Below are 15,279 nucleotides of genomic sequence, written 5' to 3' on the forward strand. Positions count from 1 at the left end.
TCTCTTGCACTATCTTCTCTTCTTTTCTGTATGGATGCCCAGCGTAGCTTCTGCAATCATTTTGAAATGGGGAAACAGATAAAGTCTCTGTATCCTATATCACCATCTATTTTAATAGAATGTGCATGCTTGAGCATTTTAATTCTCCATCACTAGGACGAAGTCAGTAAAAATTGCATATTAGACTTAGAAAGGTCAGGCCACAGTTTTCCTCCCTCCAATAATGCCAATGACATCAGACTTGGAAATATCCTACTACAGCTGCAACCAATGGGGAAATACTGTCTTTGGACACCTGAAGTACAGAATGTACAAAACACTGTACACTACTCTTCCAGCTAGGTCAAGCTTTAACCTCAAACCTGCAACCTCAGCTTCTCAGCATGCCAATCACGCTCATCCTGGACCACGTCACATGGCAGAGCACCCAGGGAACTGCACGTAGGTATGGCCTCCGCTACCTCAAATGACAAAGACGATACTACCATACATATATGTGCGATAGCAACATACACGTATCAGCACACAGAGCTATCTGAGACAGTTTGGAACTGGGCACTTTTTTTAGCTAGAAGCAATCAGCAAGTATACGTTGCTGTCTGATGGGCGCTGATTATATATCAGACACAGATAATTTTTTTCTGAGAAACCCTTCTTGATCTGAAAAGAAAATCAAGGAAGCCCAAGAAATCTATGAAGCCCTTAAGAGTAGCCATAAACTGATAATTTCCCTTTTTTTTTTTTTTTCCAAAAGGAAAAAAAAAAGCAACTATCAAAATTTCTTTTCAAGGAGGCTTTATGAAGGACTGGTCCCAGACTAAGCAATATCCCAAGGGGCGCAAAGTTTTGAGACGGGTCGTGGCAATCAGCCTGCATAAGACATCTAAGACTGAGCACCTCAAAGACATGCTAAGATTAAAATCACAATTAAAGGGTCGTAGGCTCATAGCTCCATACAGTTCAGTAATTACTAGGAATATACAGGAGAATCACTGCAAAGGAGAAGGTCAACAATCTTCCCAAATACTTTTTGTCTCATAACTGACACGACCTGGTGCGAGGGAGCACAGTCAAAAGAAGATCAGGCTGCTTTTGCGACTGGTTCTACATCTCCATTTTTTTAACCAAAAAATTCAGCCTGGTCATCTGTAGAACCAACAGGACCAGGCTGCCACATCCACAATCATGAGCTCAAAAATTAGCAAACCAGGTAATACTTTAAAGATAATCACTGATTCAATTACACCTGGCCTAAGTCAGAAGTCCAGTAAGGATTCAAATTAATTTCTTCAAGAAAAATATTAATTTCATCTGTTGACTTGTGGGACCAAATTCCCTTCCGGTTTATATGAGCAAAACACCAAAATAACTGGAGCTGTCTCCATGTTCACCACTAGAAAAATATGGCTTTTGTATCTTAAAGATACACACCAGTGCACCAGAAAATGGCTTAAGAGAAACTCATTTTAGGTTGATGGTATTAAATTAAATAGGATGTTTTTCCAGCCAGGATTTATTTCGCTTTGTTCTTTTGAGACCTAAGTCTTCTGGTCCAAAGAAAATGCAAGTACAATTGTGGATGTACTAAATAATGGCTACACTAAAGAAATTCAGGGACAAAATTAGAATTACATATGTCCAAAATATATGAAGTCTGTGTGGATGTCTGATTTTATTATAAAGTTCTTTTGTCTTCTTTCTCCTCTAATCCATTACAGATAGGAGGCAGTCTGCTCTCTTCATGAAGCTGAAAACAATAAATACACAATAAACAGAACTCACACCAGTGTGGCCTCTTTCATGCTGAACTTTGATACTCAAAATACAGCAAAGGTATACAAGATATTTGTGAGTAAAATCAATGGCTTTATCAAAAAAAGGCTTTGTAATGTGAGTAATTAGGAAAATAAATTAGTCGGCTAACTCTTGTGTGGGCTTTAAGCTACAACATGTCACTTCGATTGAGAATTTCCAGCTCAGGCAGTCAGACGCTGGAGACCAAAATTGCAAAAAGCACAATTACCAGGGCCCACGCATGGGCTGAATGCCACACTCAGGCAATACAACCCTGCGAAGAGCCCAGCGAAACAGGAGAGGGAGAAGCATAGAGGGAGCTGGTGGGAACCTCCATGATTATCACCTCCAGGAACTGAAAGGTCACGTCCTGATGACTTCATTGTTTAACAATTGGTGCCTGAGAAGTCACAAATCTGGGGCCTTCCAGGGTCCATGAACTCCTGAAATGAATTCTAATCTCTACACAATTAAAGAGAAAAGGCTAGGACTGCCTGACATCATGGTGAGGCAGAGATGATGAATAGGACAGGGAGGACTTGCAAGTGAATTGACCTTGACATTGCAGTCAACTACTGTTTTTGAGAAGAAAAACAGCAGTAGAGTGTAACTCTGAAGCTCTGACCTCTATCTACAGAGCAAAAAGCCAACCTAGGTCTGCACAAAGGGTATGAACAAAAACACATATAGCACGTGTGAACTTGACTCGTGGTTACTCTAATTTTCCTGGTGGCACTATGCAATACGAAAAATTTCTTTGCAGTTAATTAGAAAGATGATATATTTTCATTCAGTTTTAGAGCCACGCACACAAATAATATTTGGTACAGAAGAGCCAAGATCTCTCATTCTTTTGGTGCAAAAGGATTTTCTAAAAGAGCTGACCCTCCTCAGACATCAAAAATAATTCACATCTGTAGGAAGAACTGAGTTTAGAAGAAGTAAAGTACACACGTATTCACACTGGAGGGGCCTGTACAAGCATCAGCCTAAAAACGTCTAGAGGAAACTTGTGGGGAACCAGGGAAGTACAAGAAAGCTATCCAACAACAAACCCAACATCTGTCTTGAAAATAGCGGGGGTAGGAGGAGAAGCTGGAAAGCTACAGCCCAGAAACCTTAATTTCAATTCCCAGAAACATTCTGCAACAAACAATCCAATAATTTGTGAGCGCTTGGAAGATAACACTGAGATGAGTAACTGTCACTGGGGATTTGTCAACAGCAAATCATGTCAAAATAATCTAATTTCCTTCTTTGAGAGTGTAAGGGAGACAGATGGTTGAGGAGAAATCGCCGATATCCTGCACCTTGGCCTGAGCCAGGCACCTTGATGCTGCTTGCCGTGATGTTGCCATAAGCCAGCCAGAGAAGTGTGACCCCAGTACGGTAGGGAAACTTGAGCACAGGGTGGTGCAAAACTTATCTCACAGCCATGTTCACAGAGGCCTTGCCTGAGGCTCCTGGCCAGATTTGAAGAGTGTATCAGAGGAGCTCTGGGATCTGGCTCTATCCAAGCCAGATACTTGGACAAGGAAAAGGAGCTGGACAAAGACAGCATGGAGAACCATCAGGTGGGAAAGGGGTCTGCAAAATAACATCTTGGCTTCACAATGGATCACAGCTGAACGGGAATCAGCAACGTCATGCTGCTGTGCATCAGTCTGCGATGGAAGAACGGGTCTACATCACAACGTGACACCTCTCCTCTGCCCAGTAGCCACAGGCAGAATGGGGCATAGCTGTGCCCAGCCTTGGAGATGCACTTCAAGACAATGGGGGTAACCTCAGAGAGTATATATGAAAATAGCAACAGCAATTAATGTCTAGAAACCTCAACAGACAAGGCAAAAGTGCAAGAAACGGGTCCATGTAATTTAGAGACAACCGAAGGTTGACAACACAACAGTCTAACTAGGCAAGGAGCAACCAAAAGAGGACAAACTGCTCCCCATCCCCACGGTGGGTTGGAAAACAAACAAGAGGCTTGAACTGTATGAACAGAGAATGAGGAAGAGCTGTAGGGCAGGGATGGACAGAGGGCGTGCAGAGGTGGAAAAACATGAGTAGTTTTGACCGATGCCTTTCAGAAGCCAGGTAGGGCTGGTTTAGGGCAGCTTCCACCAGCGCCCCACAGCCATGACTCCAGTGATTTTAGAAAGCCCTGGGTATGCACACATTGAGAAGAATCTCTTTTTTTTTTGCTAACATAGCTTTACAATTTTGACCCCCTGCAACAGAGCAAGATGTTTGCTTTTCCAGGTTCAGAGTTAACGAGCTTAGCCTGAAAAGGATAATAAAACACAACAGTCTGCCTTTTCATACCACCAAAGACTTAAATGGAGGAGATACGTAGAGATGCCTACATTTTCACTCCGTAGCTCTCAAAGAACAACAGCATGCATTGAGGGCACCAAAGACAACAGAGGGAAAACACATCTAATGAGATCAATCAATAAATAACAGGCTTCCTCAGCAATGAAAATGCTCGGCATGGTTTCGTTGTAAGCTTAAACACATCGTAATTACCGTTAAAAAACAAGTTACAGAAGGAATGGCATCTCTTGGCCTTTCCAGTGCAAACCAGGACCTCCGAGAGAGAAAACAAATAACCACCCCTCATTGCAGAGGTCGGTCTCCTCTCGTTTCTTTCTAACAAAGAGCAGGCACGGCTTGTGCTCCTGCCCCTCTGTGCGGAAGCCAGTCCTGCCACAAACAGGAAAATGAGGACAGATACAGTCGATTATTTGGTACGAACAGAGTAAAAAGGAGAAATTGTGCCAATAATAAATCTGAATGATAAAATAAATCTGAATAAGGTGCTACACCTTGAGGGAAACAGTCGATTAAAACCGATAAAAATGGCTTTATTGATAAGAATATGTATTAATGGGCATAGTAACTACAAAGGAGCCTGGAAAAGTGAGAAATATGTATCAATTGGAACTGTTCGAATATATTTTCAAGGGCTTGGACTACCTAGAAATAACAATCTTTCTAAAAAAAAAAAAAAAAGTAGGATATGCCTCCTCTTTGTTTAGTCTCCAGAATTTTTATTTACCAACCCAGTAATAAATGAAAGGTGTGAAATTTCCCTTTTATTATGTGGAAAGTTGCTGACTATAAGAAGGAGAGCGTGAGAAATCCTGTTACGAGGAATTTTCTATCATAAACTTTTCTCAAGAAAGCGACTTGTGCAGCTTACTAACACTCCCAGCAGGCTGTGAAGACCCTCCACCACAGAAGACTGCAATGCCCACAGCAAGAAATTAAGGTCAGAGTGCTGCACGGCATTGCTGCTTGATGACAACAGGCATGATTTAAATCTTTTTGCACCAAGCAGAATGATGGTCCCCAGACGGGTGGTGGAGCTGGATAGCAAGGCAACACAGTGGAAGCATGAAGGCAAAATCCATACCCTACCCAGTCATCGACGCAGATGCATAACCGATGTGTCCCGTGCTCTTTGAAACCCTTCATCCACTGATGCAGCTCCTATCATCCCCAGTCACTTAACCCATAATGTGTTTTCTTTGCTGGGAGGAGAAGAGTACAAGAGGATCTCCTCCAACACAGCCAATACAGATGATGGCAGTGTAACCAAGCAGGTTACATGAATACTGGAGGCTTCCTCCCACGTTGGTGGCATTTCGGATCAGAGCACCCATGTGCTCTGAGGGGGACAATCTTCTCCTTGCATCAGGGGGAAACAAACCCAAACTCCACCACATTTCAAACTACCACTTATGTGCACTGAAGGTTTTTAATGGAGCACAGATGCTGATGGTTCTTGCTGATCCTCCCTCTCTTGAGATTCAAGGGGACAGCCCAGCTTCATGGAGCTAACTTGAAACAGCTGGAAATACTGATACGCCAGTGTCAGCAGAAAGCTACCATGATTAAAAGAGAGCACATTTCTGTGAACAAACCTGAAAGAAGTACTGATGGATTAAAAAGTGCCATTCTCCCAAGATTGTTAATTTGACTACTCAGATCCTCAATGCCATCTCCAGGAGAAGCACAGCATTCAAAGACACCCTATTCTGGTTCTTCTTATTTTAAATTTAGATATGCTACATTTGCATCTACTCCCACTCCTCCTCTCACTCTCACTTCTCAAAAAACAAAACAAAACATTTTTTTGTCTAGAAGACCGTCTTTGGTTTTGCCCTCAGACACTGCTGTGAACCTCTCTGTGGTGTAAGACTATCTTTTACATGACCAATTGTCAAAAAGAAACCTCTCTGAATAATTCATTTTTTTTCCAATAACATCGCTGCTCTGCTGTCTTTTGGAATTTCTAACAAGAAAAAGATACATCTCAGGAGGTTTTCTCAGTGACTATAGTTTCAATATTAAATAAGAAGAAATTCAAATGATCTCATTCTCATTTACAATTTTCCATGTTGCCAGTGTTTGCATATTCATTACCTCTCCAGGTCACTAGACATGCATTGCCTTTGACCTTGCTAAATGTCAAAAAGCTCCTAGTATTTTGCTTTGCTGATCAAGCTATCAGTTATTTCCATATATTTTTTCCCCCTTTGGTCTGTTCCGATAAACTACATACAAAGTCATAATTGCTAATGCACTATGCTGAAATCCTTCTGTATTATCTTTCACTGAGGATTTCATAGAAGAGATTTTGACCTTTGCTTTATGAAAAAAAACAGTTAAGAGTTTTCTGGAAAATTTCTAATCTAAGAACTAAAGAGCTGGGAACTTCACCCATAGGTCAAACACAAGAAGAGTGGTAGTGTTATCTGGACTGCCTAAATATATATGGCCATAGGGCAGACTGAATTTTTAGGCTGAGACAGGCAGAACGTATCTGTCCCACATGAGAGCAATCCTGGGAAAAACCTGCAACTCAAGGATGCGGAGCTGCTCCCACACAACACACCAGGATGGAGAAGGCAACTTCAAAAAGCAAACCAAAATGATAAAGGTGACTGGGAGCAACATGTTCAAGTCATTTATTCCTATACTCCAAAAATACATGAAAAATGGCCCAGAATACAAAAGCAGAAGGCTGAGTTCTAGCTCTCTTTTAGCCTGCCCTCTCTCCCACCACAAACCGCCTAAATCAAAACCAAATCCTATCTCCAGAAAAAGGAAGTCATTCAGAAAGTAATAAAACAAAAAGTCTGGGAACGTATTGGGTTATACAACACTTGTCCTGAATACTAATCAGCTTCTTCCACAAAAACCTTTAATCATAAGGAACAGAAGACATAATATGAATGTAAAACGTAAGATACAGATTTCCTTTATCATTTCAACCTGCTTAAAAATATATTTCAATGATTATTTAAAAATAAAGACATCTTCCCCATTCAATTACTCTTCTCACCTACGGAAATTCCCTGAGTACTCTCTTTTTAATACATTTTCATAGTTAAAATTTTATAAGCAGATTTGAAAAATCGAGAAGGTTTCAGTCTCCGGGAGTTTTACTTGCGCTCCTGATACCCACTCACAAACCAATACTAACTCACCTGGCTCTGCTCAGCAATACGAGTGAAGTACTTGGACTGTAAAAAATCTTCAAAAGTAACAAACTGCTGTCATGGCACAGAGCGTGTTTTCCTGGAGCTGAAACTCAAGGTGAACATCTCCAAACCGGAGCAGTGGTCCTGGTCCCTGTCCCCTTCCTGCCCATCCCCATTCTTCGCAGGGCTTTGTCAATCCAGCTTCCAAAAAACCCATCCATGGACTCAAAGTTTGTAAGTCTCCTGGCAACTTCCTGCGGGGATTAGCCACCCTACCTGTTAAAAAGTTTCTCAAAATTACTTTCCTAAATCTCCCTGAGGTCTAAGCTCATTAATTCTAGTCCTATTTCAGATGGAGAACACTTCATTCCTTCCTTTTGCAACAACCTTTTATTTCATTATTAATATAATATATAATATTTACATATAAATGTTTCACCAGGCACATATTTAGACAGTCACAGAATATATATGACAGCTTTTCTGAGCTGCCAAACTGCCTGTTTAAGGCATAAAAGATTATTTTTTTTCCCCCATCCTCAGCTGCAAATACCATCTACAATCAAAGCCAAGCGGACCCAATTCTGAACTCTCTCCTGCTGACATAAAACCCAAACAACTAATTTATGCCCCACCGATACACTCCAGATTTGCAATGGCGCACCTGAGATCATAATTCAGCCACATATTTCTTACTAATTAGCTCTGCTCCATTTCAAACATAATCCCTGAAGATTGTTCCCCTTCAGCGTGATTTCAGTAATTGTTTAGAATTTATTACCGAGTAGGAATGACACATAAACTGGAACTCAAACTGAAGGAAAATTCAGAGCATCGCAACGTGGCCAACCGTGCTGCCAACCGCGTTACCATGAAATATCTTTGATGTTTTAAGAGGCTTTACAAGTGCTTGGAGACCAAGGCAGTTGGAAAACAGTTTATGTTATAAACAATATTTTACGTAGCACCAAAGTGAAACCACAGCATATAAAATGCAAGCCCAACCTGCAGCAATGTCCTCTGCGAAAAATGACTCTGTCCTTCCTGCTATCATCACTTGATAAGGTACACGATGTAAACATTTGATTATATTGTACCTGATGGCACTTTTATTTCCCAAGTATTCTCTTCCAGCAGTAAAAGTGGTGCATTTAAATTATCACTGGATTGCACCCTGTCTGCCAACAGCAGGCATTTATTTATTTATTTTAACTTTCATTTATTGAAATTTGCACAGAAAATAGTTGGTGCTGCAAGCAGGCACAGGACTCTGAGCACTGTCACTGCACGTAATTCCCATTTTCCGCTTGCGTTTTGTAGCGCCCTGGCTCCTCAAACTCAACTGGCGCAAGCCACCTTTGAGAGCTAGAACAGCCCTTCCTTTTTGGATGCCGCCATCTCATAGAATCATAGAATGGTTTGGGTTGGAAGGGACCTTCAAAGATCATCTAGTCCAACCCCCCTGCAAGGAGCAGGGACATCTCCAACCAGATCAGGTTGCTCAGAGCCCCGGCCAATCTGGCCTGGAATGTTTCCAGGGATAGGGTATCCAACTCAAAAGAAGATGATGGAGAAGAAGCCATATCCTATAGACCTCCAATCTCCCGTGGGAGACAGATGTTACAGTCACAACAGTGACCAAATCCCACCAAAGGTGTTCAGCTCTTCTTGCTGCTGTACTTCCACGATCCCAACACATCTCTTGGATAAAAGCTAGCAGGGCTCACAAAATCAACCAAACAATAAAGATCAAAGTCAGTAAAAGCCCATAGGCTTGTGACGAGTGCCAACACACATAAGCGAAAACAGTGCAGGATAATAATAATCATAATAAGCAAAGGATACAAGGTTTATTGATCAAATCAGATATGCGTGTCTTTCATTACTACAGCATCCTCAGAATCTTGTCTCCAAAACCTTCAGGGTAGGAACTGTTATCTCCATCTTACAGATAGGCAACTGGGACAAAGAAAAAACTTCCTAGACAATTTTCTTAGCAGAAGCTCTGCTGCTTTCTGTGGATGCTTCTCTCTTCGTAGACAGGCAGGGAGCACAGGTACGAAACGTTCAGATTCCTAAAATTTTCAGTTAAATTCCTCTCCAAGGCCTACTCATTTAGACCCCAAAATAAGTACCTCCATTGCTGTACTTTACCGTTGAGCAGTGACTTCAGGACATGACAAAGACTGCGTGGCTTCCAAAGCGCACCAAGAAGCACACTGACCACATCTTGTCCAACAGACCCGGGCTAAGAGGGATAAGGGTTCCTTTAGTTTTGGTTTCCCATCATGCCTTTGCGTTTTCCTATTAGAATTTTTTAGAATGTGATGGTAAACATGAAAACCCAGAAGTCTTAAGCTACACCTGGCAGCCAAACTGTGGCAAAGCTCAGAAACCGGTCCTTTTCCTAGAGAACTCACCGTCTGGCATCCTGACTTCATCGAGCATGGACTAAAGGTACGCCAGGGGAAAAGAGAGGAGAGGAAAAACTCTGTTAAAACTGGTCAGATAAACTGAGCATAAGTAAAAGTAAAAAAGTACCCTTACCTTAAGTTTATCTTTAATTTTTCTTTAGTTTGAACCAAAGAATATGACCTAGAGCAGTGATTCCACTGAAAGATTTGCCCTGTGGAACAAAATAGAGTAATACATCACTTTGTCCCACCAAAGTCCTGCTCCCACAAGCAGGAACTCTTCTGACATCCCAGAGAATGAGAATGTACCCAGCCTACCACAGTCTGTGGACAGATCTGCTCACACACCCACGCATCATATACAAAGTGAAATCACAGAATCATAGAATGGTTAGAGTTGGAAGGGACCTTCAAAGGTCATCTAGTCCAACCCCCCTGCAAGGAGCAGGGACATCCCTGACTAGATCAGGTTGCTCAAAGTCTCATTCAGCCTGGCCTGGAATGTTTCCAGGGATGGTGCATCCACCACCTCTCTGGGCAACCTGGGACAGTGTTCTACCACCCTCAGTGTAAAAAATTTTTTCCTAATATTCAATCTAAATCTACCTCCCTCTATTTTGAAACCATGACCCCTCATCCTGTCACACCAGGCCCTGCTGAAGAGTCTCTCCCCACCTTCCCTGCAGCCCCCTTTGGGCACTGGGAGCCGCTCTCAGCTCTCCCCGGAGCCTCCTCTTCTCCAGGCTGAAAAGCCCCAGCTCTCTCAGCCTGGCCTCATAGGAAAGGTGTGCCAGTCTTTCAATGAACCAACGAATTATTACAGAAATAAAAGTGTTTCATTAAGTATTTTCCCTGTTTATAACTGATAGAAGCATCTGAAATAAATATTAGAAAATTACTGAAAGAACTGTTTTTTATGAAAATTGAATAAATGCTAGGCTAGTTACAGAAAACGATGCTGAAGTCGATGGGAGCACACGTACTTTCCCCCCACAAGAAAAATAATCAAAAGCATTACATAATTTATGCTTTGTCCCTTCATCTCCAAATTGGCACTTGCTAGGAACTTAATAAAGTGAGCAGAAATCTAAATGAGGACAGAATAAAGAAAAATCTCCTGTAAATATCTGTTATACTCCTGCTTGTTGTAACCATTTTCTACTCTTGTCTCCCATTTCTTTCAGAATATGTGAACTGCTGCATCTAATGCAGCACTAAAAATACATCAAACCAGAGGTTTCTTCCTCCAGCAAAATATTGTAAAATAACAGCAATCCAAGCAACGCATCCACCAGCCTTTGGAAGTCAGCAGGAGTCATCCTACCAGGTCCCACCAGGGACTGGCTGAGCTCCTGAAGAAGTGCGGCTGGTGGGAAGTCCTCATCCACATCTTGGGAAACACTCTCCAAGACCCAAACTCAGCCGTCCCTTCTTCTAACATGAAACGCAGGACTACCTCCCTGCTGCAGAAAATAACAGCATCTGCTTAAAAGCTTTTGAAATGGAGACCAGGATAAATGATGCAGAGCTTGCTGGATAAATAGAAGAGTTTCTATGACTGCAAAAGACTTCAAATAAAGTCTTCCAGGGCAAAATGTGGGACATTTCACAGCTGTTATATGGAGCCATGACAAGAGTGCTGCTGAATACTTGTTCTTCCAGTATCCCCCAGTGAATTGAGCTTCTGAGGGTTTTAAAAAAAAAAAAAAAAAAAAAAAAAAGAAAGAAAAGAAAAGAAAAGCAAAGCAAGCAAAGCTGAAAATTACTTTGATTACTTGAAAACACATGAAACAGAGCTCCCTCTGGGCTCATAATGCTCCCAAGGATTGAGACAAGAGAGCCTTGGCACTGGCGATAGGACGGTCAGCTTGCCCTGGCCTTTACTTTGTGGGTTTGCTGTTTGAAACTGCTGGAGTGGATTTACCTCCAGAGCTTTCCCACTGAGGCTCTTGCTTTATCGGGAACACCCTCCACCCATGTATTTGTACATGAACGGAATTACTTGAAGAAGCCTCCATCATCCAAATGTCCATCCTCCACACACCATCGCAACCAACCCAAACCAGGGTGTTACACCAATCATGCTGGACTGCTCAGATATCTGGAAAAGACTTTGACAAAAAAAAAGAATATAAACTGAATGGCTAAGATGGAGGGTCCAAGACGCCAGAAAACAAAATTTTTTTCCAGTTCTCACAGAAAATCAGTGAAAGAAAACAAAAGGAGCCACTTTCTCTCCTCCTCATTCATGAGGACCATTGCTCCACAGTTTGTATAGCGGCTCTTGTTCACAGATTCACAGGGGACTCTGCGAATCAGCTCTTACTGAGTTTATTACTCATGTTCCTCTCCACCGCTCAAGATCATCAAGTCACCACATAGACCATCCTATCTGAAGATCTTGCACGTTATCCCCTTTCTCACTCATCACTGTTGCTCTCTAAGAACTAGGTTAGTCAATCACTTTTATGAGCCACGCTGCTGCCATCTTCCCAAGATGTCCCAACCCAATGTCCCAAGAGCAACAGGCTGGGGACTATCACAGCAAGTCTTCACAACCCTAGTTTTCTTTAATTTACAACTATATTAAATATTTTCTTGGGTTTTTAATGTTTGCAATAGATAGCAAAGAGACGTCCCAGCAAAGTCGTGGAGGCCAAAATATACCACATCCAGCCTGTGTGCACACACCTGATAAACTACAGCAACTGAAAATCCCTGCAATGTTTTTGTGCTGCTGCTCTCTGCCTCTTCCCCAGCATCCACCCCTCCTCTCTCCCATCGTTCATGCTGCGAGGGCCCAGGACAAGGTACCACCAGCACTGGCAATGACCTATGCCCCGGTGGCATGTCCATTTACGGTACAGACATGGAGCCCTGTCCACATATCCTACATTCTGTCCTTCCATGTCTTTCATCTTCTGCCTTTTCATAACATTTAACTCCTGTAAATTAACTTTTCTGTGCAGCTAAAATCAAACACGTATAACGACGACGGTTTGTTACAGGAGAACTCAAAAAGAAGCTGTGTGTGACAAGTAGTCCTAGTTACAATAACAACAAAAGCCATCATGAGAACCACCACGATCCCAGTAATAATTACATGAGTAAAAATTCTTGTGTCAGCAAGGGCTCCCCAGTGGTACCACAGCTCTGAATTAAGGCCACCCGTGCAGGCTGGTCCAGCCTGTTCGTACAGGAGCCAGTCTTCCCTACAACAATCCACGTGCTTTAAAATTGCCATCAGTAGGATGGCAATCCTCTCATGATCCTTTTACACTCTACAGGGGAAGACAGACATCTCTGGAGGGTAATCTAACATCCAAGCCATTTTCTGCAATCTCTAGAGAGGGAGTCAAAGACACCTCTGCTCCCAGTTTAGGTCCGTCAGTGCAGGTGGGATGGAGCCAGTCCTGGTGCAGATGAACCCACAACCAGGAGAAGCCCAAGCAAGAAGGCTCCAGCTTGCCTGCGGGCTTGGCTCTTGTGTCATTGATCCATGTGATTGCTGGCTGGGACAGAAGCACGCTTGGATAAAAGGCTGTGCCGGCACACCAGTGAATAGCTCCGATGAAAGCACTGCAGACACCACAACATGTCATCAAGTGCATAAATAATGTTATACAACAAACCTTGGAAGAAAACAAATCAGTCGATTATCAGCAATAACTATGGATACTGCAGCGTCTTGTCCCTAGAGGCCCCAAAGAGGTCAGCTGTGCTGAGCACAGGACACGGCTAAAAAGCAAATCTGCCATAATACTTCGGCATCTGAGACCAGAAAAAATGAAAGCTCCCCAAATCGCTTTATAAAAAAACTGAAAATAAGTACCAGCAACGCAACAGACACATTAAAGCCATTTAGCAAACATCTTTATCACATACAAAGCGACAAAGAACGGCTCGTTATTTCCCTCAGACCATATCAAACCAGGCTTTTCATTTTCCAATAATAAATGCTGAGCATTTCCCAAATAATTGATTTCCCCCTACATTTTCCTTCCCATTCCTGATGCTGATGGTTCACATTCAGAGTCAGAGCAGACCACGCAGACTTACCAAGGTGGATCAGCTCATTCTTATTTCTCTCATTTTTTTCTTCTTGTTTTACACAGTACCAACAAATGAGACCAGCATCAGATCTGCATTTACAGAAATATGTCCTCCTATCTCAATTGCTTGTTCTTCTGTCAAGAAATTTAAAGCTAGGAGCTAGGAAAATAATGACCGCACCACACTTTTTTTTTTTTTAATATAAATGGGGCTCCTATGTAATTTTTAATTTTATATTTACATTAAAATATGGATTCAGGGAACTAGAGAGCCAAAGAGAATAGCATCAAAAATGTAACAACCATAAGACTCCCACTGCTGTGTATTTAGGGGAGAAATAAATCAACTTCTTTTTCTCAGCAAAGCCACATGGAAAGAAAATAATGGTCTACTTACACTGCACAATGAGCTGTACCAAAGCTTCTCTGGGTTTCACATTAAACCCGTTGTACTGGCTGGTCTGGCACCTGTAGGTTCCCGTCATCTCCCTGGACACGTTCACTATCCTCAGGATCCCATCATAGCTCTCCGTCTGCATCGCCCCATCCGGCATCGCGACCTCCTTGTCTGCTCGGGACCAGAGGATGATGGGCTTGGGCTTGCCTGTCACCTGGCACTGCAGCTCGATCGTGTCCCCTTCCCGGGTGACCAGCGGTGACTTTTCTTGAGGAACAGTCAAATTGGGTGGGACTTCAAAGGAGAAAAAGAGACAGTTCAACAATTAGCATTACATTTCTTGCTTGTACAGTCATAATTTTACATGAAGAATTAATTTATGCACAGACAGTAATGCGCAGTGACTACACGGAGCCACTGGATGGTTTGGGTGGGAAGGGACCTTTCAAGCCCACCCAGTCCAACCCCCCTGCCAGGAGCAGGGACATCTCCAACCACATCAGGTTGCTCAGAGCCCCGGCCAACCTGGCCTGGAATGTTTCCAGGGATGGGGCATCCACCACCTCTCTGGGCAACCTGGGCCAGTGCTCCAGCACCCTCAGCATAAAAATTTCTTCTTGATATCCAGTCTAAATCTACCTCCTCCTATTTTAAAGCCATTACCCCTCTTTCTATCACAATAGGCCCTGCTAAAATATTTGTCTCCATCTTTCTTATTTATAAGCCTCTTATCCTGGAAGATTGCAATACTACTTTATTTATGAAACAAAGTGTTCAGCTGCTTGAAGTGGCTAAAATAAGATTTAACGTCCCCGGTTATGACACTTATTTGCCTCCCTGCGCATCTCTGACATGCCAGTACACCGTACCAGTGTACACCAGCGCATTCGGACCACCAGTCGCAGTTAGCACTTTATCACTGCCAGTTATGGCTTTCCTTTTTATGAGCATTTGTCACTAAAAAACTTTTTTATAAGAGACTGGCTGCTGATTTTATCCCGTGGCCACACAATGAGGAAGAATCGTGCCAATTCAGAAATCAGCTCAGAATTCAAGACCTGAAACCAAAATGCAGTTGGTGTCCTTCTATCACAGGAGGTCTACCAAAGTGGTATTTTTACCACAGAGAT

The 15,279-nt window shown here is 42.5% G+C and overlaps 1 protein-coding gene across 2 annotated transcripts in view; it reads right to left on the reverse strand.

Moving 5' to 3' along the window:
• MDGA2 (MAM domain containing glycosylphosphatidylinositol anchor 2) overlaps window positions 1-15,279 on the reverse strand; it is a 360,002-nt gene that overhangs the window by 101,551 nt on the left and 243,172 nt on the right. For both annotated transcript variants that reach the window (XM_086749693.1, XM_086749692.1), the window contains exon 8: window positions 14,150-14,443. In XM_086749693.1, the coding sequence (XP_086605819.1) occupies window positions 14,150-14,443 (294 nt within the window). The remainder of the gene's footprint in view (window positions 1-14,149; window positions 14,444-15,279) is intronic.

Source organism: Chlamydotis macqueenii, chromosome 5 (assembly GCF_036417535.1).
Source record: "Chlamydotis macqueenii isolate bChlMac1 chromosome 5, bChlMac1.mat, whole genome shotgun sequence".
NCBI lineage: Eukaryota > Metazoa > Chordata > Aves > Otidiformes > Otididae > Chlamydotis > Chlamydotis macqueenii.